At 38.3% G+C, this 25,643-nt stretch overlaps 1 protein-coding gene across 17 annotated transcripts in view; it reads left to right on the forward strand.

Moving 5' to 3' along the window:
* DNAH6 (dynein axonemal heavy chain 6) overlaps positions 1-25,643 on the forward strand; it is a 359,634-nt gene that overhangs the window by 133,125 nt on the left and 200,866 nt on the right. For 16 of the 17 annotated variants that reach the window (XR_010343231.1, XR_010343232.1, XR_010343233.1 and 13 more), the window contains 6 exons: positions 10,258-10,470; positions 11,090-11,182; positions 12,559-12,678; positions 17,264-17,444; positions 22,445-22,541; positions 25,217-25,436. Coding sequence is in view for 14 of the 17 variants with exons in the window: in XM_064377854.1 (XP_064233924.1) it covers positions 10,258-10,470; positions 11,090-11,182; positions 12,559-12,678; positions 17,264-17,444; positions 22,445-22,541; positions 25,217-25,436 (924 nt within the window). In the remaining 3 variants the exon portion in view is untranslated. The remainder of the gene's footprint in view (positions 1-10,257; positions 10,471-11,089; positions 11,183-12,558; positions 12,679-17,263; positions 17,445-22,444; positions 22,542-25,216; positions 25,437-25,643) is intronic. The other variant, XM_064377856.1, reaches the window with a different exon arrangement.

Here is a 25,643-nt window from a genome sequence, read left to right on the forward strand (position 1 = left end):
TTCCAATTATGTGGTCACTTTCAAAATAGGTGTAATGTGATACTGAGAAAAATGTATGTTCTGTGGACCTGGGGTGAAGAATTCTATAAATATTCACTGAGTTTACTTGTTCCAGGTCTGAGTTCTAATCATAGATGTCCCTGTTAATTTTCTATCTTGTTGATCTGTCAAATATTAACAATATGATGTCAAAGTCTCCCGATATTATTGTGCGGGAGTCCAAGGCTCTTTATAAGTCATTAAGAACTTGTCTTATGTATCTGGGTGTTCCTATATTGGGTGTATATATATTTATGATCATTGACTCCTGTTGTTGCATTGATCCTTTTACCATTATGTAATGTCCTTCTTTGTTTTTTTTAGTCTTTGTTACTGTTAAAGTCTATTTTGTCAGAGACGAAAGTTACAACTGGTTTTTTTTTTTTAATTGCATTTTAGGTTTTGGGGTACCTGTGAAAAACATGCAAGATTATTGCATAGGTGCATACGTGGCAGGGTGATTTGCTGCCTTCCTCCCCTTCGCCTATATCTGGCATTTCTCCCCATGCTATCCCTCCCCAACTCCCCACCCCCCCCACTGTCTCCCCCACTCCCCCCAACAGACCCCAGTATATAGTGCTCCCCTCCCTGTGTCCATGTGTTCTCATTGTTCAACACTCTCCTATGAGTGAGAACATGCGGTGTTTGATTTTGTGTTCTTGTGTCAGTTTGCTGAGAATGATGGTTTCCAGGTTCATCCATGTCCCTACAAAGGACGCGAACTCATCGTTTTTGATGGCTGCATAATATTCCATGGTGTATATGTGCCACATTTTTCCTGTCCAGTCTATCATTCATGGGCATTTAGGTTGGTTCCAGGTCTTTGCTATTGTAAACTGTGCTGCAATGAACATTCGTGTGCATGTGTCCTTATAGTAGAACGATTTATAATCCTTTGGATATATGCCCAGTAATGGGATTGCTGGGTCAAATGGAATTTCTATTTCTAGGTCCTTGAGGAATCGCCACACTGTCTTCCACAATGGTTGAACTAATTTACACTCCCACCAACAGTGTAAAAGTGTTACTATTTCTCCACATCCTCTCCAGCATCTGTTGTCTCCAGAGTTTTTAATGATCGCCATTCTAACTGGCGTGAGATGGTATCTCAATGTAGTTTTGATTTGCATTTCTCTAATGACCAGTGATGATGAGCATTTTTACATATGCTTGCTGGCCTCATGTATGTGTTCTTTTGTAAAGTATCTGTTCATATCCCTCGCCCACTTTTGAATGGGCTTGTGTGTTTTTTTCTTGTAAATCTGTTTTAGCTCATTGTAAATCTGGATATCAGCCCTTTGTCAGACGGGTAGGCAGCAAAAATTTTTTCCCATTCTGTTGGTTGCTGATTCACTCTATTGACTGTTTCTTTTGCCGTGCAGAAGCTGTGGAGTTTGATTAGGTCCCATTTGTCTATTTTGGCTTTTGTTGCCAATGCTTTTGGTGTTTTGGTCATAAAGTCCTTGCCTACGCCTATGTCCTGAATGGTTTTCCCTAGGTTTCCTTCTAGTGTTTTTATGGTGTTACATCTTATGTTTAAGTCTTTAATCCATCTGGAGTCAATTTTAGTGTAAGGTGTCAGGAAGGGGTCCAGTTTCTGCTTTCTGCATATGGCTAGCCAGTTTTCCCAACACCACTTATTGAACAGGGAATCCTTTCCCCATTGCTTGTTTTTATCAGGTTTGTCAAAGATCGGGTGGTTGTAGATATGTTGTGTCGCCTCCGACGCCTCTGTTCTGTTCCATTGGTCTATATCTCTGTTTTGGTACCAGTACCATGCTGTTTTGATTACTGTAGACTTGTAGTAGAGTTTGATGTCCGGTAGTGTGATGCCTCCCACTTTGTTCTTTTTGCTTAGAATTGACTTGGCTATGCAGGCTCTCTTTTGGTTCCATATGAAGTTTAAGGTGGTTTTTTCCAGTTCTGTGAGGAAGGTCATTGGTAGCTTGATGGGGATAGCGTTGAATCTGTAAATTACTTTGGGCAGTATGGCCATTTTCACGATATTAATTCTTCCTAACCATGAACATGGAATGTTTCTCCATCTGTTTATGTCCTCTCTTATTTCGTTGAGCAGTGGTTTGTAGTTCTCCTTGAAGAGGTCCTTTACATTCCTTGTTAGTTGCATTCCTAGGTATTTTATTCTCTTTGTAGCAATTGTGAATGGCAGTTCGTTCTTAATTTGGTTCTCTTTAAGTCTGTTATTGGTGTATAGGAATGCTGTGATTTTTGCACATTGATTTTGTATCCTGAGACTTTGCTGAAGTTGCTTATCAGTTTCAGGAGATTTTGGGTTGAGATGATGGGGTCTTCTAGATATACAATCATGTCGTCTGCAAATAGAGACAATTTGACTTCCTCCTTTCCTAATTGAATACCCTTTATTTCTTTTTCTTGCCTGATTGCTCTGGCTAGAACTTCCAGTACTATATTGAATAGGAGTGGTGAGACAGGGCATCCTTGTCTAGTGCCTGATTTCAAAGGGAATGCTTCCAGTTTTTGCCCATTCAGTATGATATTGGCTGTGGGTTTGTCATAAATAGCTTTTATTATTTTGAGATACGTCCCGTCGATACCTAGTTTATTGAGAGTTTTTAGCATAAAGGGCTGTTGAATTTTGTCGAAGGCCTTCTCTGCATCAATTGAGATAATCATGTGGTTTTTGTCTTTGGTTCTGTTTATGTGGTGAATTACATTTATAGACTTGCGTATTTTGAACCAGCCTTGCATCCCCGGGATGAATTCTACTTGATCATGGTGGATAAGCTTTTTGATGTGCTGTTGCAATCAGCTTGCCAGTATTTTATTGAAGATTTTTGCATCTATGTTCATCATGGATATTGGCCTGTAGTTTTCTTTTCTTGTTGAGTCTCTGCCTGGTTTTGGTATTAGGATGATGTTCGTCTCATAAAATGATTTGGGAAGGATTCCCTCTTTTTGGATTATTTGGAATAGTTTCAGTAGGAATGGTACCAGTTCCTCTTTGTATGTCTGGTAGAATTCGGCTGTGAATCCATCTGGACCTGGGGTTTTTTTGGGTGGTAGGCTCTTAATTGCTACCTCGACTTCAGACCTTGTTATTGGTCTATTCAGGGTTTCGACTTCTTCCTGGTTTAGGCTTGGGAGGAGGCAACTGTCCAGGAATTTATCCATTTCTTTCAGGTTTACTATTTTATGTGCATAGAGTGGTTTGTAATAATCTCTGATGATGGTTTGAATTTCTGTGGAATCTGTGGTGATATCCCCTTTATCATTTTTTATTGCATCTATTTGGTTATTCTCTCTTTTCTTTTTTATTAGTCTGGATAGTGGTCTGTCTATTTTGTTGATCTTTTCAGAAAACCAGCTCCTGGATTTATTGATTTTTTGAAGGGTTTTTCGTGTCTCTATCTCCTTCAATTCTGCTTTGATCTTAGTTATATCTTGTCTTCTGCTAGGTTTTGAGTTATTTTGATCTTGCTCCTCTAGCTCTTTCAATTTTGACGATAGGGTGTCAATTTTAGATCTCTCCTTTCTTCTCATGTGTGCACTTATTGCTATATATTTTCCTCTAGAGACTGCTTTAAATGTGTCCCAGAGATTCTGGTATGTGGTGTCTTCATTCTCGTTGGTTTCGAAGAACATCTTTATTTCTGCCTTCATTTCATTGTTTATCCAGTCAACATTCAGGAGAAAGTTGTTCATTTTCCATGAGGCTATGCGGTTCTGGGTTGGTTTCTGAATTCTGAGTTCTAACTTGATTGCACTGTGGTCTGAGAGACTGTTTGTTATGGTTTCCGTTCTTTTGCATTTGCTGAGGAGTGATTTACTTCCAATTATGTGGTCAATTTTAGAGTAGGTGTGATGTGGTGCTGAGAAGAATGTATATTCTGTGGATTTGTGGTGGACAGTTCTGTAAATGTCTATTAGGCTTGCTTGTTCCAGGTCTGAGTTCAAATCCTGGATATCCTTGTTAATTTTCTGTCTCGTTGATCTGTCTAATATTGACAATGGTGTGTTGAAGTCTCCCACTATTATTGTGTGGGAGTCTGTCTCTTTGTAAGTCTTTAAGAACTTGCCTTATGTATCTGGGTGCTCCTGTATTAGGTGCATATATATTTAGGATCGTTAGCTCTTCTTGTTGCATTGATCCTTTTACCATTATGTAATGTCCTTCTTTGTCTCTTTTGATCTTTGTTGCTTTAAAGTCTATTTTATCAGAGATGAGAATTGCCACTCCTGCTTTTTTTTGCTCTCCATTTGCTTGGAAAATCTTCCTCCATCCCTTTATTTTGAGCCTTTGTGTATCCTTGCATGTGAGGTGGGTTTCCTGGATACAGCACACTGATGGGTTTTGGCTTTTTATCCAATTTGCCAGTCTGTGTCTTTTGATTGGGGCATTTAGTCCGTTTACATTTAGGATTAATATTGTTAAGTGTGAATTCGATCCTGTCATTTTGATGCTAGCTAGCTGTTTTGCCCATTGATTGCTGCAGATTCTTCATTGTGTTGATGCTCTTTACCATTTGGTGTGTTTTTGGAGTGGCTGGTACTGGTTGTTCTTTTCTATGTGTAGTGCCTCCTTCAGGAGCTCTTGTAAAGCTGGTCTGGTGGTGATGAAATCTCTGAGTACTTGTTTGTTCTCAAAGGATTTTATTTTTCCTTCACTTATGAAGCTTAGTTTGGCTGGATATGAAATTCTGGGTTGAAAGTTCTTTTCTTTAAGGGTGTTGAATATCGGCCCTCACTCTCTTCTGGCTTGTAGGGTTTCTGCTGAGAGATCTGCTGTGAGTCTGATGGGCTTCCCTTTATGGGCAACCCAACCTTTCTCTCTGGCTGCCCTTAGTATTTTCTCCTTCATTTCGACCCTGGTGAATCTGATGATTATGTGCCTTGGGGTTGCTCTTCTAGAGGAATATCTTTGGTGTTCTCTGTATTTCCTGGACTTGAATATTGGCCTGCCTTGCTAGGTTGGGGAAGTTTTCCTGGATAATATCCTGAAGAGTATTTTCCAGCTTGGATTCATTCTCTTCGTCACATTCAGGTACCCCTATCAAACGTAGATTAGGTCTTTTCACATAGTCCCATAATTCTTGTTGACTTTGTTCATTCCTTTTTGCCCTGTTTTCTCTAATCTTGCCTTCTCGTTTTATTTCATTGAGTTGATCTTCGACCTCTGATATCTTTTCTTCTGCTTGGTCAATTCGGCTGTTGAAACTTGTGCATGCTTTGCGAAGTTCTTGTGTTGTGTTTTTCAGCTCCATCAATTCACTCATATTCCTCTCTAAGTTGTCCATTCTCATTAGCATTTTGTCAAGTCTTTTTTCAAGGTTCTTGGTTTCTTTGCATTGGGTTAGAACATGTTCTTTTAGCTCACGGAAGTTTCTTATTATCCATTTTCTGAAGCTGATTCTGTCATTTCATCACACTCATTCTCCATCCAGTCTTGTTCCCTTGCTGGTGAGGAGTTGCGCTCCCTTGTAGGAGGAGAGGTGTTCTGGTTTTGGGTGTTTTCATCCTTTTTGCGCTGGTTTCTTCCCATCTTTGTGGATTTATCCACCTATCGACTTTGTAGTTGCTGTCTTTCTGATTTTGGTAATTTTAAGTCTGCAGCAGCAGAACTCATAAACCCCCTTTTCTTCCCCCCAGGTGTTCTGTCCCAGGGAGTTAGTGCTTTATGATTTCCCACTGTCCTGCTATCATTTTCTCTTTCCACAAGGTGGCAGCCTAGTCACACTCAGCCTGCAGAGGCTTCGCTGAGCTGCTGTGTGAACTTCAGCTTCCGTGTGAACTTCCCTGCAGTCCTGTTTATATGGGTGTAGTTAGAACTGCTTCCGCTAACTTGGCCCGCCCCTGTAGTGACGGAGTCTCTGTAGTGGCTGGTTACCTTGGTTACTGCAAATTGCCCTGGGAACTGCAGGGTGTTTCCCCGTGGGGGACGCCACTCCCCCACTGAGCTGGACCATCCCGGGTTCAGCCGTGCTTCCCGTGGCGCCCTCTTTGCCTGGGAATCTCTTGGCTTGACTCCCTGCCTCAGTTCCCCTTGCTGGCCCAGAGGGGACCCAGTCTTGTTCACTCTGCACAAGGAGCTGCTGCCCCCTGTACCAGGTGTTGGCCGAGCAGCAGCTCCAGTCCAACCAGTGGCGCTGGCAACCCATGGGGCTCCTCCGTCTGTGAATCTCCTGGTCCGTGGGCAGTAAAAATCTGGTGCCCTGTGAGCCGCTGCATCAGCCGAAGCTTCAGCTCTGAGATTCGTAGTGCGCCCTTGCCCAGGAATCTCCTGGCTTGACTTCCTGTTTCAGCTCCCCTTGCTGGCTCAGAGGGGATTCAGTCTTTCTCACTCTGCTCAACGAGCCACTGCCTCCCGCCCCAGGGTGTGGGCTGAGCGGCCACGCCGGTCAGACCAGCGGTGCTGGCGACCCGTGGGGCTCCTCCTCCTGTGAATCTCCTGGTCTGTGGGCAGTAAAAATCTGTCTGGAAATGCAGCGTCCACTCACCCTCTGCACCTTCTCTCGGAGCTGCAATCCCGACTTCCTCCTAATTGGCCATCTTGGATCGCTTCCTGGTTTTTTTTTTTTTTTTATTTTTCCTCTCCATTTCATTGGTAAGTCTTCCACCAACCCTTTGTTTTGAGTCTTCGTGTGTCCTTGCTTATGAGATGGATCTGGATACAGCATACCGATGGTTTTTGACTTTTTATTCAATTTACCTGTCTGTGTCATTGATTGGGGCATTTAATCCATTTAAATTTAGAATTAATATTGATATTTGTGAGTTTAATATTGTCGTTTAATGCTAGCTGGCTATTTTGCCCATTAGTTGATGTAGATTCTTCATTATGGAGATACTCCTTACCGTTTGGTAAGTTTTTGGGATGACTGATACTGGTTGTTCCTTTCTGTGTATAATGCTTCTTTCGGAAGCTCTTGTAAAGCAGGCCTGGTGGTGATGAAATCTCTGAGTGCTTGCTTGTTCATGAAAAATTTTATTTTTCCTTCGTTTATGAAGCTTAGTTTGGCTGGATATGAGATTCTAGGTTGAAAATTCTTTTCTTTGAGGATATTGAATATTGACCCCCACTCTCTTCTAGTTTGTAGGGTTTCTGCTGAGAGATCTGCTGTGAGTCTGATAGGCTTCCCTTTATGGGTAACCTGACCTTTCTCTCTAGCTGCCCTTAGAATTTTCTCCTTTATTTCAACCCTGGTGAATCTAATGTTTATGTGTCTTGGGGTTGCTCTGCTTGAGGAATATCTTTGTGATGTTCTCTGGATTAGCTGGAGTTGAGTATTGTCCTGCCTTACTAGGTTAGGAAAGTTTTCCTGAATAATATCCTGAAGAATATTTTCCAGCTTGGATTCATTCTCTTCATGACATTCAGGTACACCTATCAAATGTAAATTAGGTCTTTTCACATAGTCCCGTATTTCTTGGAGAGTTTGCTCATTCCTTTTTACTCTTTCTTCTCTAATCTTGTCTTCTCATTTCATTTCATTAAGTTGGTCTTCGACCTCTGATATCCTTTATTCTGCTTGATCAATTCAACTGTTAAAACCTGTGCATACTTCACAGAGTTCTCGTATTGTATTCTTCAGTTCCATTAATTCACTTATATTCCTCTCTAAATTGTCTATTCTCATTAGGATTTCATCAAACCTTTTTTCAAGGTTCTTAGTTTCTTTATGTTGGGCAAGGACATGTTCTTTTAACTCACAGAAGTTTCTTATTATCCACTTTCTGAAGCCTAATTCTGTTAATGGAACACACTCATTCTCCATCTGGCCTTGTTCCCTTGTTGATGAGGAACTGTGATCCCCTGTAGCGGGAGAGGCATTCTGATTTTGGGTATTCTCAGCCTTTTTATGCTGGTTTCTTCCCATCATTGTAAATTTATCCACCTGTCGTCTTTGTAATTACCGACTTTCAAATTAGGTCTCTGAGTGGATATCCAACTTGTTGATTCCCAGCGCCAGAATCTGAGCAACCCACTGCGCCGACTAAAACAGCGGTGTTAAGATTGATGGTGCTTTTCTGCCTGGGAATCTCCGGTCTGGCTTCCTTCTTGAGTCCCTTTTTCAATCAGCTGAATAGGCAACTCTGCCTTCCCAGAGTTCCAAACATTGACCAGAAGGGGACCCAGTCCCGTTTACTCTGCACCAAGAACTGCCATGCCAGGGAGCCGGCAAAACCGCCGCACTGGCCACAAGAGTCACGCTGGCGACCCGTGGGACTCCTCTGCTGGGAATCTCGTGGTCCATGAGCAACAAAAATTCGTCTGAAAGTGTGGCGTCCTCTTGTTCTCTGCGCTTTCACTGGGAGCTACAATCCTGAGCTGCTAGTAATCGGCCATCTTGGATCTCTCTCCTTAAATTCTTGTTGTTCTATAGATGATGTGTCCTTTTTTGTCTGGCCACCTTCAAGATTTTCTCTTCGTCTTGATTCTCATCAGTTAGGAATAGAGTATGCCTAGGTGTGCGTATGTTGTTGTTTACTTTTCAAATTTATTTTGCTTGATGTTCTCTTGAGTTTCTTGGATCTGTGATTTGGTACTTGTTTTTAATTTTGAAAATTTTTGTAGCTGTTATTTTTCAAGCATTTCTTCTGCTCTGTTTTCTGTCTCTCTTTTCCTTCTGTGATTTCTATGATATGTACATTAGGCGATTTGACATTGTCCCACAGGTCTTGGATGCTCTGTTTTGTTTTTATTTTCTCTTCTCCCTCTTTTTTCTCTGCATGTCAGTTTCTGGAATTTATACGCACTTATCTTCAAGTTCATTAATTCCTTGGTTGTGTTAAACCCATTAAAGGCATTCTTTATCTTTTGTACTGTCTTTTTTATTTCTAGCATTTTAGTTCAATTTGTAATTGTACTTTCCATCTCTCTGTTGACATTTCCCAACTGATTTTGCTTGTTATCTACCTTTTCCATTAGCACCTTTAACATATTAATCATAGTTATTTTAAATTATCTACTTCCAACATATGTATCATTTCTGGGTCTGATTATTGTTTTGTCTGTTAGATGTGTGTTTTTTCTTGCCTTTTCACATGCATCTTAATTTTCTGTTCAAAGCCAGATATCTTATATAGTACGGTAAATACCAAAGCAAATAATATTTATGCTTGGAAATGAGCATGCCTCTTCTTCTACTTGGATTTTTGTGTGACATGTTGTGTTAAATGTAGTTAGGAATTGGGCTAGGTTTAAGGGTTGATGTTGCTATGGTTACCCTCAGTGCACCACAGGCTTCAAATTTTTCTAGTGATACCTTGAATTTTGGGTTGGGCTGGTTTACCAAAGGTTATTTTCTCAATTCCTATTTTCCCCTGACCTTGGGTCTTCCCTTTGTGTTGTGCCCCACTGAGAATCTGTCATTTGCAGCTTTCTACTCTGTATCCCACTGGTATTCTTATTCAACATTTGTTAACCTGGTGGGAGAGGTGAGAAGGAACATTCCCCTCATGCTCTGATTAAACCTCTATCTTAGTGAGGTGCTATAGCTCTTGTTCTCAGAATTCCTATCGCAGGTGTTCCTCCCACTTCTCCAGCTGTAGTGAGCCTAGCATTTATTTCTGTCCCTCCCTCAAGGGTAAATTGTTTTTTTCCATGTTCTATTTCTCCAGTTATGGGAAGATATTGTCAATGAGTTATCACCAGTGCCTTAAGGTAGCAGTTTGTTGTTCCTTTCTCTGTACGTCAAGGGGTTTGTTCCACAGAGGAAGATGAATTTGTTAGAATTACTATATAATGGCCACTGTTTCCCTCCCCCAGCCAGCATCATAAAGGAAGCTTGCTTAAGAGTCCTTTCAATCTTCACTGTCAACACCACTGTATTTGTAGGCTCAGAGACTTTCCATTCTCCTGCTACCCCACACTTAATCTTTAGCACTCTATTTTTTAAATTTAGCTGAATCTTCTTATCTTCTTAATAGTTCATATGTCATCCCAAGGAATCTGCCCCAGTAGGAAAATTCTCAGTTACTGTTTCTCCTTGTGGAGAAACCTGTTGGTATCAATCTCCCTCCAAACTTTGAGTTGATTCTGCCCTGCAAACTTGGTTTTCAATAGACTCAATTAGAGTCATTAATTTACAGTTGTCCAGATTTTGCTTTGTGGAAAGATGGGTAAGTGGTGCTCTTTCCAGCTCTCTACATGCACAATTTGAAACCAGAAGCTTTGGGTTATATTTTTAAGATAAAAAGCATCATGTCTTCATGTCTCTGAGAGTGTTTGTTTTTCAGCTTCCAGTTATCATTGACTTGAGGAATCCGGCTTTGAAGCCAAGACATTGGGCAGCTATTGAACAAACAGTTGATGCCACTCTAGTGGATACTGAAATTCCATTAACCTTGGAGAGACTCTCCGAGTTGCATGTTTTTGACTTTGGTCAAGAAATCCGGGACATATCTGGACAGGCTTCTGGAGAAGCTGCCTTAGAAGCAATTCTTAAAAAGGTAAATCTGGAATATATATTTATCTATATAATTAGGGAATGTGAAAGTGTTCAGATTCACTTTTGGTAATCTGGATGGATTTTTCAATGTTGCAGCTTTCACTCTCTCATTATTAGTCATCCCTCTATTGTTTCCTTACAACAGATATTACTGTTTTCACCTCTAAAAATCTCCTCCTTCTGCTTATCCTATAGCACATAGGAACTTGATGGCCACAAGGTTTGAAATGTGCATGCTTATATAAAAAACTATATACCAAGAAAGATCTTTTAAACCCAAATACATTATCTTCCAAACTACCAGAGAAATCTGTTAAATGCTTCAAAAGACATTAAGATTTTCTTAGTTTTGATACTATCTCCTTACCCTAAAGATATATACACACCTACTAATCATCTGCATAAAAAGATTTTTTTCTCTCAAAGCATGTGTGTTAATATCAAATAAAATTAAGCAAGTCAGTGTCATCTATCCAAGAAGAAGATTTTTTGAATTTTAAAGGGCAATAAGGAGGAAAATGAGATAATTATGAAGTTTTTACTTATTTCATCTCCCATGAATTTATTGATTATCTAAACACAGTGAATTTAGATATCCTAAGACTTGAATTATTTCTAAGGTGGAGGACTCTTGGAAAACAACTGAATTTGTCATTCTGCCTCACCGTGATGCCAAAGATGTGTTTATACTGGGCGGCACAGATGACATACAGGTGGGTAACCAGATTATTGAAAACTTATGGTAAAGGTTCCAGCCACAGCTAGTTCTAAATCTTCTGTGAGAGATTATGATGAGGGAATAAAATGAGAGTCACTTAAGAAGAAAAAATCTAATTGGAAAAGCAAGATGAATGCAAATAATTGACACAAATGCTCGTACATGAAATATTTAACAAAGCATTAAAAATGGCATATATATGTAAGAGTTGCAACCTGTAGTTGGTAACTGTTGAGGAATTTAGGAAAACAGAAAGATCAGTTACAGCTGAAATGATCAGAGCATTCTTCCTAGACCAGTCATAACAAGGTGGATCTTAAATATTAGATGGGATTTGATAGACATGGAAAAATTTAAAGGCCGCTTCAAACCCTGTAAACAAGGCAAAGAAACCTGAATGAACATTTCATGTTTATAGCACACTAAAAGGCTAAATTCACTTGAATGTGTTGAAATTAGGAAACGACGGCCATGCTCTGTCAACCATAAAAGAAAATAAATCTAACCCGTGTGTTTGGAATTGTCTTTATCATTTAAAATCTGAAGGAACATTTGTTTAGCAAAGAGAGCTCAGTCACGTAGCCCAACTTAAAAGGCAATGCTCTGGCCTAATAGAGTGTACTGAGACTAGAATTAGAGGTAAAATGGCTTTGCCAGGTATAGGTTGGAAGAGCAAGACCAGACATCACTCTGCACTGTGGATGGGAGAGGAGACTCAAAGAGGTCAGTAAGTTTAGGGCAATTGATGTCAGATGGTGCGGCTTCTACTCTCAAAAGCTTATTATTGAAATGGATCATTAAATCTTTCAGATTAACAGACACATTTTTAAAAAGTCACGTGCTCTGTGAGAGATGCTGTTGTATAAAGGGGAGTAGTAGACTATGGAGGTGGAGGAGAAACTATTATAACCATTCAGAGGTTGATATGAATGAGTTCATTTCTCCCTTAAGATAATTGAGAGAAAGTGATAATTCATTGGACAGACAACAGGCAATTTTGCTAGTATATGATATTTTGAGAAATGAAGGCAAGACCACGTGACCAAATTGTGTTAAGAAAGTACTAGTTACCTAATAGTGGGGGGGGAGAGGAGAAGAGTGTCGAACCATACAAAAACTTGTACCATTAATAATTACAGGAGCAACAGAAATTTGGCAATCAGAAGTCCTGGGTGACCTTTGAAAGAACATCACAGTGCCACAAAGATGTGAATAATGAGGGGAAATTGATGAGTAGGAAACAGTAGGAGGGGCTAAGCTATTAATTCAATGAGTTTGCCTTTACGTGGACTCTTGGGATTATGTATCTGAAATATTACTGAGAGCACAAATACGTGGTGCTGCATATATTTTCTTCCCCTTCCTTTAAAGGTCCTTCTTGATGATAGCACCATCAATGTTGCAACCCTTGCCTCATCACATTACATTGGTCCACAGAAAACTCGAGTGGATGAATGGCAAAAACAACTTGCTTTATTTAATCAAACACTGGTGAGTAAGAATAATTTCAATTAATACACTCAGAGAATTAGAGAGTCACAAGGACCTTAGAAATAATTTGTTTTATTATTTAAATATTGTATGGTTTTATAATGGAAGCTTTAACTGTGGACACGTTGTCGTGTTTAGAATGTAAGAGAAATGCACAGGTATTGAGCTCTTCTTTACATAAGTATACAGCTTAATGCTATTACCATCACCCTTGCACAGGTATACTTCAGTGATATGGTGCACAGGTATACTTCAGTGATATGGCAGATTTGGTTCCAAACCACCACAATAATCCAAACGTTGCAATAAAGAAAGCCACATGAATTTTTTGTTTCCAAGAACATAAGAAGTTGTGTTGAATTGGGAACACATGGACATAAAGATAGGAACAATAGACACTGGAGACTACTAAAGAGGGGAGAGAAGGAAGGGTGCAAAAGCAGAAAAGCAGAAAAACTATCTATTGGATACTATGCTCGCTATCTGAGTGAAAAGGTCATTCATATCTCAAACCTCAGCATTACACAGCATACTCATTTAACAAACCTGCACATGTAACCCTGAATCTGAAATATAAGTTGAAATTATTTTTATACTGTACTGTGGTCCATTAAGTGTGCAATGCTATATTGCTAAAAATGCTAATGATTATCTGAGCCTTCAGTGACGCATCATCTTTTGGCTGGTAGAAGATCTTGCCTCAATGTTTATGGGTGGTTGCTGAAGGTGGCAGGGAGCTGTGGCAATTTCCTAAAATAAGGCAGCAATGAAGTTTGCCACATTTATTGACTGTTCCTTTTATTAAAAATAATTCTTTGTAGCATGCAATATTTTATAGCATTTTACCCATGACAGACTTCTTTCAAAATTGGACTCAATGTTCTCAAGCCCTGCTGCTGTTTTACCAACTATGTTTATGTAATATCCTAAATCCTTTGTTGTCATTTCAACAATGTTTATAGCATTTTCACCAGGAGTAGATTCCATCTCATAAAACCACTTTCTTTGCTCATCCATAAGAAGCAGCTCCTCATCTGTTCAAGTTTTATCATAATATTGCAGCAATTCATTCACATCTTCAGGCTCCACTTCTAATTCTAGTTCTCCTTCTATTTCCACTACGTCTGCTATTATTTCCTCCACTGATGTCTTGAATCCCTCAAAGTAATCTATACAGTAGAATCAGCTTCTTCCAAACTCCTATTAGTGTTAATATTTTGACCTCCTCCCATAAATGACAAATATTTTCAATGGCATCTGGAATGAATAGTCCTTTCCAGAGGGTTTTTAAATTCACTTTTCCCAGATCCATCAGAGGAATTACTATCTATGGCAGATATAACCCCTTACAAAATGTATTTCTTAAATAATAAGACTTTAAAGTTTAAAGTACTCCTTAATCCATGGGCTGCAGAATGGATGTTGTGTTAGCAGGCATGAAAACAACGTTAATCTCCTTGTACATCTCCATAAGAGCTCTTGGGTAACCAGGTCCATTGTCAATGAACAGTAATACTTTGAAAGAAGTCTTTTCTTCTGAGCAGTAGGTCTAACAGTAGGCTTATATCTTTAATAAATGATGCTTTAAACAGATATGCTGTCACATGGGCTTTCTTGTTTCATTTTTAGAGCATAGACAAGAGTAGATTTAGCATAATTCTTAAAGGCCTTGAGGTTTTTTGAATGGTAAATGAGCATTGGTTTCAACTCAAAGTCATCACCTGCATTTTTCCCTAACATGAGTCAGCCTGTCCTCTGAGTCTTTGAAGCCAGGCATTGGCTTATCTTCATTAGCTATGAAAGTCTAGATGGCATTTTCTTCTAATAGAAGGCTATTGTGTCTGCATTGAAAATCTGATGTTGAGAGTAGCCACCTTCACCAATGATCTTAGCTAAATCTTCTGGATAACTTGCTGCAGCTTTATCGGCACTTTCTGCTTCACCTTGCACTTTTATGTTACAGTGATAGCTTCTTTCAGTCTCACGAATCAACCTCTGCCTCCTTCAAACTTTTCTTCCACAGATTTCTCACCTCTCATTGAAAAGAGTTAGGGTCTTGCCTCGGACTAGGCTTTGGCTTAAGGGAATGTTGTAGCTGGTTTTATTTTCTATTCAGACCACTCAAAGTTTCTCCAAATCAGAAATAGGTTTTTGACTTTTTATCATTTGTGTGTTCACTGAAGTTACATTCACAACTGTCTTAACTGTTTGGTCCAAGAGGCTAAGCTTTTGACATATCTTGGATTTTGATATGCCTTCTTAACTAAGTTTAATCATTTCTAACTTTTGATTTAAATTGAGAGACATGTGACTCTTTCTTTCACTTGAACACTTAAGCCCTTGTAGTGTTATGAATTGGCTTAATTTCAATATTGTTGTGTCTCAGGGAGTTGGGGGGAGGACACTGAAGAGAAGAAATGAGATGGGGGAACAGGGGAACAGCCAGTCAGTGGAGCAATCAGAACATATATAATACTTATCAGTTAAGTTTGCCATCTCATATGGGCATGGTTCATGGTACCCCAAAACAATTATAATCTTAATATCAAAGATGACTGATCACAGATCACCATAACAGATATAAAAATAATAATTCTTAATAATAGTATTTTTAAAGTTCTAAATATTGCAAGAATTACCAAAATGTGACCCAGAGATAAAGTCAGAATATGTTGTTGGAAAAAATGGCATGAATTAACTTTCTTGATGCTGGGTTGCCTCCAAACTTCAATTTGTAAAAAATGCAATATCTGCAAAGTGCAATAAAGTGAAACACAGTAAAACAAAGCATGCCCATATTCTTATTTTGCTGTGAAACAAATACTACAAACTTAAACAATATATATTTATTATCTCACAGTTTCTGTGGCTCAGGAATTCTGGCATGGTTTACCTTAGGCCTCTTCCTCAGGGTCTTACAAGGTTGCAAACATGATGTCAGCCAGACTGGGTTCTCATCAGAAGTTTAACTAGGGAATGATCAACTTCCAAGCTCACTCCAGTTGTTGGAAGAAATTATTTTATTGCAATTCTTGGACTAAGGGCTTCAATTTCTTGCTGGCTCTCAGCTGGAGGCCATCCTCAGCTCCTAGGCATTGCCCACAGGTTTTTGTTTTGTTTTCTTTTGTTTTTTTATGTGTGGGCTTCCCCAACATGACTGTTGGCTACATCAGTCTAGCAAGGAAGAAAAGGATCCTAGCAAGATGACTAGTACAGCCTTACATAATATGAACATAATTATGTACATTCTGTTATCTTTGCCACATCCCATATGCCTGGGAGCGAGTCACAGATGGCACCCACACTCAAGGGGAGAGGATTACACAAGGATGTAAACACCACATCTTAGGGGCCACCTTATGAATCTTGCTGTAACTTTATATTTACTGGAAGAATGCTCTTTGTTGCTTGAAGTCTCCTTGGAATCTTTCCTTGTGGTACACATGTCCTTTTAATTTTATTCCACCTTCAATTGTCCCATAGCAAAGCAAAGAACCCACTTACACTAATCTCACTTTGTTCCCATCCAGTCTCTTTCTTAGACTTCAGATACTTAGCTTGACTTAATTATGTTTAGGTTTCCAGATTTTCTAATCTGAAAAGTTATCTATGAAATAATAAAGGAAGTAAGATGAAAAAATAACTTGTTCCAACTTTGTTACAAAGAGAACTTTCTCAGAAATTCATCTTCTTCAACCAACCACATTGTCTGGGCCCTGTCCAGCCTTCTGGACTGATGGCCGAACTTTGTGAAGGGAGGGACTACAGATCAAAGTGAAGGGGGACATTTTCATAGAGGGTCTTGAAAGAAGCCTGAGCTGAATAATGAGGACCCTCCAGAGAATGAATTGCTTGGAAAGTGTGAGACCTGAGATAAACCAGGAAGTGGTTGTGAAATTTGAACTTACTCCCAAACCTAGAGTGAGAAGTGAGGAACTCTTTCATGGATTTTTGGTGCACACATGCAATAACAGCAGGAGACACAGACGAAAGGTGAGGTCTACAGACATTTAATTTCTGACCCTGTATTTCTGATTTCTTTTTGACAGTGATTGCCTAAAAGCCAAGGGAATGCATGATTTTCTTCTTCCAGTCTCCACATTTGCTGTCATGAGCAGGGTTTTTTTTTAATTTTCTTTTTTTAAAGAAAGGTAAAGGAAGAATATATACATGATAGAGATGAGAGAAAAAAACAAACTTTTTTCACAAACATCTTGTATATATTTGAAAATGGTCACTAAACTTTCCTCTTCCCTCTAGATTTTCTTACATAAGCATGGTGCTGCCCCCTGAATCTTTCCTGTGGGTATTTTAATCATGTTTCTCTGGATCTATTCTGGTAACTACATGGAAAACCCGTTAGAACTCTGGTAACTACATGGAAAACCTGTAGACAGTGGGATGAAATCACACTAAGGTGAATCTTGGACCTTGTAAGGAATTTAATTTCAAAAGACCTGTGAGGAGTCATAACACCACCCTCAAGGAAAAAGATATAGTGATTCCTTCTGTCATGATTTTTACTATAACCATATGTTTTTAATAGGGGAATTAAAATTTGACAATGTCTGTATTTTTCTCCTAGGAAGAGTGGCTGACCTGCCAGAGAAAGTGGCTCTACCTAGAAAGTATTTTCAATGCTCCAGGTATTCAGAGGCAATTGCCTGCAGAGGCCAAGATGTTCCTTCAGGTGGATAAGTCATGGAAGGAAATCATGAGGAAGGTGAATCGGCTGCCTAATGCTCTTCGAGCTGCTACTCAGCCAGGTATAAAACAAAATTCCAAACAAGCAAAAAGACTACAATCACCTAAAATGTTTCTCTTCTCTGGGAACCTAATAACGTGGTACATTCAGCCCTTGATTCTAGTCAGTATGGGTAACAAAGAATACTTGCATTTGACACACTTACTAAACAATGTCAATGGAACACTAGACTTTTTATATTATTATTATCTCTCAGCTTAGTTTGTAGTTTTGGAAAAGGAGAATCTGCTTATTTTTGCTGTTTTTATGATTTGGAGACATTACTCTAGGGTATCAGTGATGTTTTCATCTCAGAATTTTGATAAGGAGACAAACATTCACATTCAGTTGATACTCTGTTAAAGCTCCTCCACAGATTTATAGCCATGAAAATTTCCATGCCTTATTTTTAATGAAGTCATTAAAACTAGTTAAAAAAATATTACCATTTATTGCATTTCTAGTCTCAAGGTTGAAATGTGTTTTAATAAGTTCTGTTTCTGTGGCTGTGGAATCAAAGTCTTTCAGGGCGCACATATGTGGCTCTTGAACTTTATGCTTTAAGTAAAAGCCTTGGCAAGCTTGCCTGTTGTCCAGGAAATAGCAGCACATGGTGCAGCCTGGTAAATATCCTCAGACAGCTTCCCTGCAGCAGCTGCTGGGCTGTACTCTTTGCCCAAAAACTCTGACATAAGACAGAAATGGAAAAGAACACTATATGGAATAATAGAATTGAAAACTCTTTGGGTCTTTTAGAGGCAGCCTACATTCCTTGGCTCATGGCCCTCTTCCAGCCTGTAATCTCAGCACACTAACCTCTGTTTCTGTCATCACATCTCCTTATCAGCCTCCAACCTTCCTGCCTCCTGCTTATAATGGCCTATGTATGATCAGTCCACCAGACAATCCAGGACAGTCTCTTCATCACATGATCCTGATCTAACTTAATCACATCTGCAAAGTTCTTTTCCATGTATACTAACATATTGACAGGTTTGGGGGATTAGGACATGAACATCTCTAAAGGGCCATTATTCTATCTACTGCACTCACTTGTCATGTTGAAACATTTTGCTGTGAAGGCTATGTTTGATTACAGAGTGCTGTCCCAGTCCCTACTAGACTTGTTATAAAATATAATTTATGAAATTTAAAAAAAAATTGATTCAAAAATGCATCTGCTTCTAAGGATCTAAGATAAGAACAGAGACTTATATGACTTATATAGATCATTTTAGGTGATGATAAAGCTATGAAAAAAAATAGAGTAAAGGGGCCAGAGGGGGAGGGAGGGAGGGAGGGAGGGAGAGAGAGAGGGAGAGACAGACAGAAAAACAGACAGAAGGCTTTTTTTTTGATAAAGCTTTTGAGCAGAAACCTGCAGAAACAAGGGAGTGAGTCATGTATGTTATCAAAGGAACATTGTTAAAAGAGGAGGGAAAATCAAAGCAAGGCTCCAAAGGCAAGTGCATGCTTCACATGCACAACTGTTTGCAAGAAAGCCAATGAGAGCTGCAGTGGAATGCAGAAGGGCTTAGGTGGTGAAGCAAGAGAGGCAAGGCTACTTAGGTGGGGGACTGGGCATCAGACTGCTTATTGATTACATAGACCCTTGGAAACCATGATAAAGACTGTGGATTTGATTCTTGGGCAGGTGGGGATATCAGCTACTGTGATAGGCACCAAAACTACAAAGATAAACAAGACATGGATCTTGCTCCTTAAGGAGCTGTAGTTTAATGATAAAGAAATAGTATCCCATCCCCACAATTTTGGCATTTAAAGATGGCAGAAGATACAGAAAAGATGCCAGTAAGAAAGTGACAGACAATGAGTAAGTATAGACTCTGGCTTTGTTGGGAGAGTCAAGGAGAAGGCAACTGCTTGGCTTTGGATTTGTACTCCTAGCCCCCCAAAAGTGGGATACACCAGCTAAAAATGTTTCATATTAAATGTACTTGTTCACACTTTGTAAATACTTAAATTATTATTAAAGGTAATAGTTAAAATTCTTAGTGTCCCCCATTTTAATGTATTAGAGCATTCCTTTATCAAATAATACCAAAGCTTTTAAAATATTAACAGTATATTTTAATTTTACTTAAAATTATCTTTCTTGATTTTTTAGTTAATACCTTTTATTGAAAAGACCATACCACTGCCATTGCATTTCTTTTATTTATTTATTTGTATTTCAATAGGTTTTAGGATAACAGGTGATATATGGTTACATGAATAAGTTCTTTAGTGGTGATTTCTGAGAATTTTGGTGCACCCACCACCCAAGCAGTGTACACTGTACCCAATGTGTAGTCTTTTATCTTGTCATCCCTCACCTCCCTCCAACCCTTGCCCCTCATTGCCTAAGTTCATTGTATCATTCTTATACCTTTGTGTCCTCATAGCTTAGCTCCCATTTATGATTTAGAACATATAATGCTTGGTTTTCCATTCCTGATTTACTTCCCTTAGAATAATGGTCTCCAAATCCATCCAGGTTGCTGCAAATGCATTATTTCGTTCCCTTTTATGGCTGAGTAGTATGCCATGGCATATATACACACATTTTCTTTACCCATTCATTGATTGATAGACATTGGGGCTGGTTCTGTATTTTTTGCAATTGCAAATTGTGCTGTTATAAACATGCATGTGCATAATATTTTTTATATAATGACTTCTTTTCTTCTGGGTAGTTACCCAGTAATAGGATTACTGGATCAAATGGTAGATCCACTTTTTAGTTCTTTAAGGAGTCACCACACTGTTTTCCATAGTGGTTGTCCTAGTTTACATTCCCACCAGGAGTGAAAAAGTGTTCCCTTTTCACCACCTCCACACAAACACCTATCATTTGTTTTTTATTTTAGCCATTCTTGCAGGAGTAGGGTGGTATTGCATTGTGGTTTTGATTTGCATTTCCCTGATAATTCCTGGTGTTGAACATTTTTTCATATGTTTGTAGGCCATTTGTATATCTTCTTTGAGCATTGTCTATTCATGCCCTTAGCTCACTTTTTGATGGGATTGCTTTTTTCTTGCTGACTTGTTTAGAGTTCCTTGTAGATTCTGGATATTAGTCCATTGCCAGATGTACAGATTGTGAAGATTTTCTCTCACTCTATGAGTTCTCTGTTTACTCTGCTTATTGTTTCTTTTGCTGTGCAGAAGCTTTTTAGTTTAAGTCTCATATATTTATCTTTGTTTTTGTTGCATTTGCTTTGGGATTTTGGTCATGAAGTTTTTGCCTAAGTCAATGTCAAGAAGGATTTTTTCCAATATTATCTTCCAGAATTGTTATGGTTTTAGTTCTTAGATTTAAGTGTTTGATCCATCTTGATTTGATTTTTGTATAACGTGAGAATTGAAGATCCAGTTTCATTTTTCTACATGTGGCTTGCAAGTTATCCCTGGACCATTTGTTGAATAGAGTGTCCTTTCCTTACTTGATGTTTTTGCTTGCTTTGTTGAAGATCAGTTGGCTGTAAGTATTTTGCTTTATTTTCAGGTTATCTATTCTGTTCCATTGGTCTACGTGCCAATTTTTATACCAGTACCATGCTGTTTTGGTGACTATGGCCTTATAGTATAAAGTCAGATAATGTGACGCCTCCAGATTTGTTCTTCTTGCTTTGTCTTGCTTTGGATATGTGGGCTCTTTTTTGGTCCCATATGAATTTTAAAATTGTTTTTTTCTAACTCTGTGAAGAATGATGGTGGTATATTGATAATAATTGCATTAAGTTTATAGATTGTTTATGGCAGTATGGCCATTTTCACAATATTAATTCTACCCATTCATGAGCATAGGATATGTTTCCATTTGTTTGTGTTGTATGATTTCTTTCAGCAGTGTTTTCTAGTTTTCTTTGTAGAGGTCTTTCACCTCCTTGGTTAGGTGTATTTCTAAGTTGTTTGTTTGTTTATTTTTTTATGCAGCTATTGTAAAAAGGGTTGAGTTCTTGATTTGATTTTCAGCTTGGTCACTGTTGATGTATAGCAGAGCTACTGACTTATGTACATTAATTTTGTATCCTGAAACTTTGCTGAATTCATTGATCAGTTCTAGGAGCTTTTTGAATGAGTGTTTAGGGTTATTTAATTTTTATGTATTTGTATGGTTTTGAGGATTCCTTTTGCGGTTGATTTCCAGTTTTATTCACCTGTGATCTGAGAAAGTACCTGATATAATTTTGATTTTCTTAAATTTATTGAGACTTGTTTTGTGGCCTATCATGTGGTCTATCTTGGAGAATATTCTATGTGCTGATGAATAGAATGTATGTTCTGCATTTGTTGGGTAGAATGTTCTGTAAATATCTGTTGAGTCCATTTGTTCTAGGGTGTAGTTTAAGTTGTTTCTTTGTTGACTTTCTATCTTGATGACCTGTCTAGTGCTGTCAGTGGAGTATTGAAGTCCCCCACTATTATTGTGTTGCTGTTTATCTCATTTCTTAAGTCTAGTAGTAATTGTTTTATAAATTCATAAATTTGGGAGCTCCAGTTTTAGGTGCATATATATTTAGAACCATGATATTTTCTTCTTGGAAAAGTCCTTTTATCATTATATAATATCCTTCTTTGTCTTTTTTAAATGGCTTTGCTTTAAAGTTTGTTTTGTCTTTTATAAGAATAACTACTACTGCTCGCTTTTGGTGTCCATTTGCTTGGAATATCTTTTTCCACTCCTTTACCTTAAGTTTATGTGAGTTGTTATGGGTTAGGTGAGTCTCTTGAAGACAGCAGATACTGTCTGGACATCCAGCTTGGTAAAGAGGACATCAAACTGTCAGCATTTGCTGATGATGTGATTGTAATTTTTTTACTGGCATTTCAATTTCATGACTCATTTTAACTTTAGATTTGAACATTTCAAAGCATATTTTTATTAAAGAGTTTTATTAAAGAGTTTTCTAGAAAGAAGATTCATAAATTGATTATATTTTAAAGTGATAATTTTTTCTGAAAAAAAAAAATGGATTTTAACACAGTTTTACCAATACTATTTTTTTTAATGAACAGGACTTCTGGAAACTTTTCAAAACAATAATGCATTACTTGACCAAATTCAGAAGTGCCTAGAGGCATACTTAGAATCAAAAAGAGTTATCTTTCCAAGGTAAGTTTATAAAGCAACCTAAGATACTTTTTAGTAGTTACGATTGTCGATCAAGTTGAGGTTATAGTTATAACCTCAAAGCATCAAGGAACTAGAGAGACAAAAAGATCTAAGATAATGAAAATCCAGCTAGTTATCTTAATTGGGGAGTATAAATCTCAAGGACAAAGATACAATATTCAATAATATTTAAGTGGATAAGTATCTAAGTTGCTGAAATAATTTTATTTTATTTTAATTTTTGTGGATATATCGGTGTGTATATTTATGGGGTACATAACATGTTTTGACATAGGCATATAATGCATAATAATCACATCATGTAAAATGGGGTATTCATCTCCATAAGCATTTATTCCTTGTGTTACAAACAATCCAGTTATGCTCTCTTAGTTATTTTAAATGTACAATTAAATTATTATTGACTATTAAATTATTATTGATGACTAAATTATTATTGACTATAGTCACCCTGTTGTACTATCAAATACTAAGTCTTATTCACTCTTCCTATTTTTTGTACCCGTTAAATATCCCCACCTCCCCAACCGCAATCCTTCCACTACCCTTCCCAGCCTCTGGTAACCATCCTTCTACTCTCTATCTCCATGAGTTCAATTGTTTTGATTTTTAGATCTCACAAATTGAAATGATTCTTCATTACCCAATTGCTTTATCATATTACTGTTGAATGAATATGTGTGCCTGTGCATGTGTGTATGTGTGCACAGATGTGTGCATAAACGGTTAGAGACTGGTGTTGCCTGAGCAATTTTCTTTAGGTTAATTGGTGGAAATCCATGTTAAGCTTTCTGAGATGGCTAGTCTTGAGGAGAGTGAACCCCACCCTTTCTCATGGGCATAGCAAGCACCCTTAGCACATCTCTCTACCAAAAAAATATTCCTATCTCTAGCTGTCCAGCCTTTTCAGCTTTTACACTTTCATATCCTCAGGCAAGTGAGGACTCCAGAGTCTTTACCCATCTCCTTATGAGTCAGCCCCAGGTGACCTGATATCTCACTTTGAAATGTGACAACTCTAGTCCTAGAACTTCAGCCAAAACTGAAACTTTAACATCTGGTTATATTACTTGGGAAAGGTTTGGCCAAAAACACAGAAGCCACTCTAGGTGTTTAGAGCAAAAGTTTCATTCAGGGAATTAGAAGTTTTCACTGGTGCTAGAGGCAGAAGAAGGGAAGAACTGAGGACCACTTTGAGGAAATCCAGAAATACAGGCAGAGGTCTCAGGGAAGTGCCACCAAAGTGTCAGCTTCCTGCAACAAGAAAGGGAGGAATTGTCAGGAGGACACCTGAAAACCAAAGATAAAATCCCACCCACTTCAGTCATCCATGCTCAAGTTGGGGAGTAATGGCTTTGCTTCCTTCTACCTTCTCAGTCACATAGAAGAGCGTCTCATAGGCAGCATCTAAATTAAAACCTTACTGGAAAGAGATTCTAGAAATGTCATTCCAGCTTTTCCCTGATGCAGGGATATTGCTAAGTTGACAATCAACAATCTAGAGCATTTACTAACTGCTGGTTTATACATTTAGTCCTCCAAAACATAAGCGAGTTGGAGATAGGAACAGCAATAAAAAGGATCCTTGACTGAAAAAAAAATTTGGAAATCACTGTCTTAAACACTAATAGTTAATTGCTCTAACCTGTTTTAATATGAACTAGGATAGTCAGTTGGAAAAATAAATCAAATTCCTTTTGAGTGATTTGGAGAGATTACACATAATACAAAAACTATATTACACGAAGACTGGCATTTAGAATATTCTGGGTTTTCGAGAGGAGACACAAACAATTTTTCTTTCATAAAAGGTCACATAGTAGATACTCAAGGCTTTGTAGGCTTTACAGTCTCTGTAGCCAGGTCCACTATTGTAGCACAAAAGGAACCACAGACAGTATGTCTGCATGGCTGTGTGACAATGAAGCTTTATTTACAAAAACTAGTGGTGGGCCAGATTTGTCCTGTGGGCTGTTATTTGCCAACCCCAATCTATGGCAAAATAATCTTCTGTAAGTTTATAATTTCCTTTACCTATCTTGCTGGTAATAATATTGAAATATACATAAATGTTTTGTTTCTACATAGCTTCACATGGTTGGAAATGGTGTGCTGGCAAAATTATATTATGCCCCTTTTCACAGTAGCATGTACTGCAGGGAATAGTGCATACCTTTGGGTTAAGAGAATGGCCCAGTACACATTCACAGAACCCAATAAGGTTCTCCTGCAACTACCCGTCCATCTATTAACTCTTCAACAAATCATGTACTGAATACCAGTTATGTGTGACATACTAGGCCAGATTTTAGGGAAAACAAATAATATGTTTTCACTCTGGAGACTTAAAGCCAGGTAAAACAGATATGTGAACACAACAGTTTCTAGCATTTTTACAATTTTTATGTACATATCTTTTATGTACTAGGCACTAATTCTAGGTATGCATCATCACACCTAGGTGTATCATCACTAATTTTCACAGAAATCATGTTTAGAGATATGTGGCCTCCCCAGAAACCCATGACCGAATAATTGGAAGTCCAGGAAATTGGTAGACAGGGAAGAGATGTGGCTAAGGAATTTATCTTTTATGTCTATCTAAGACTTTACTTCAATTTCAACTTACATTTTAAGGATGTTCTTTACTGCAGATTTTACTTCTTGTCAAATGATGAACTTCTGGAGATTTTGGCCCAGACACAAAATCCACAGGCTGTGCAGCCACACTTAAGGAAATGCTTCGACTCCATTTCAAAGCTCGAATTTGCTCTCATGCCTCCTGCCGAAGGAAAGATTCCTGGCATTGATGGAGAACCAGAAAAGGTTTATACTAATGATATTTTAGCAATGCTGTCACCAGAGGGAGAAAGGGTGAGGTGCTTTTGTTTATATTTCTTTATGATGAACTTTGTTACTCTTCTAGGGTTATTCTCACTCTAAGCATACAAATACACTGCTGGCTCAGCAGCTTCAAGAATAACCAAAATAAAATTCTTGCCCTCAAAGAGCTCAAAGTCTAGCAGAGAAGTAGTCAAAAAAACAACTGAAAATCACCACAGAAAATACAGTAACAAAGAC

This window comes from Aotus nancymaae, unplaced genomic scaffold (genome assembly GCF_030222135.1).
Source record: "Aotus nancymaae isolate 86718 unplaced genomic scaffold, 86718_ANA_hifiasm-v0.15.2.pri h1tg000017l, whole genome shotgun sequence".
Lineage (NCBI taxonomy): Eukaryota > Metazoa > Chordata > Mammalia > Primates > Aotidae > Aotus > Aotus nancymaae.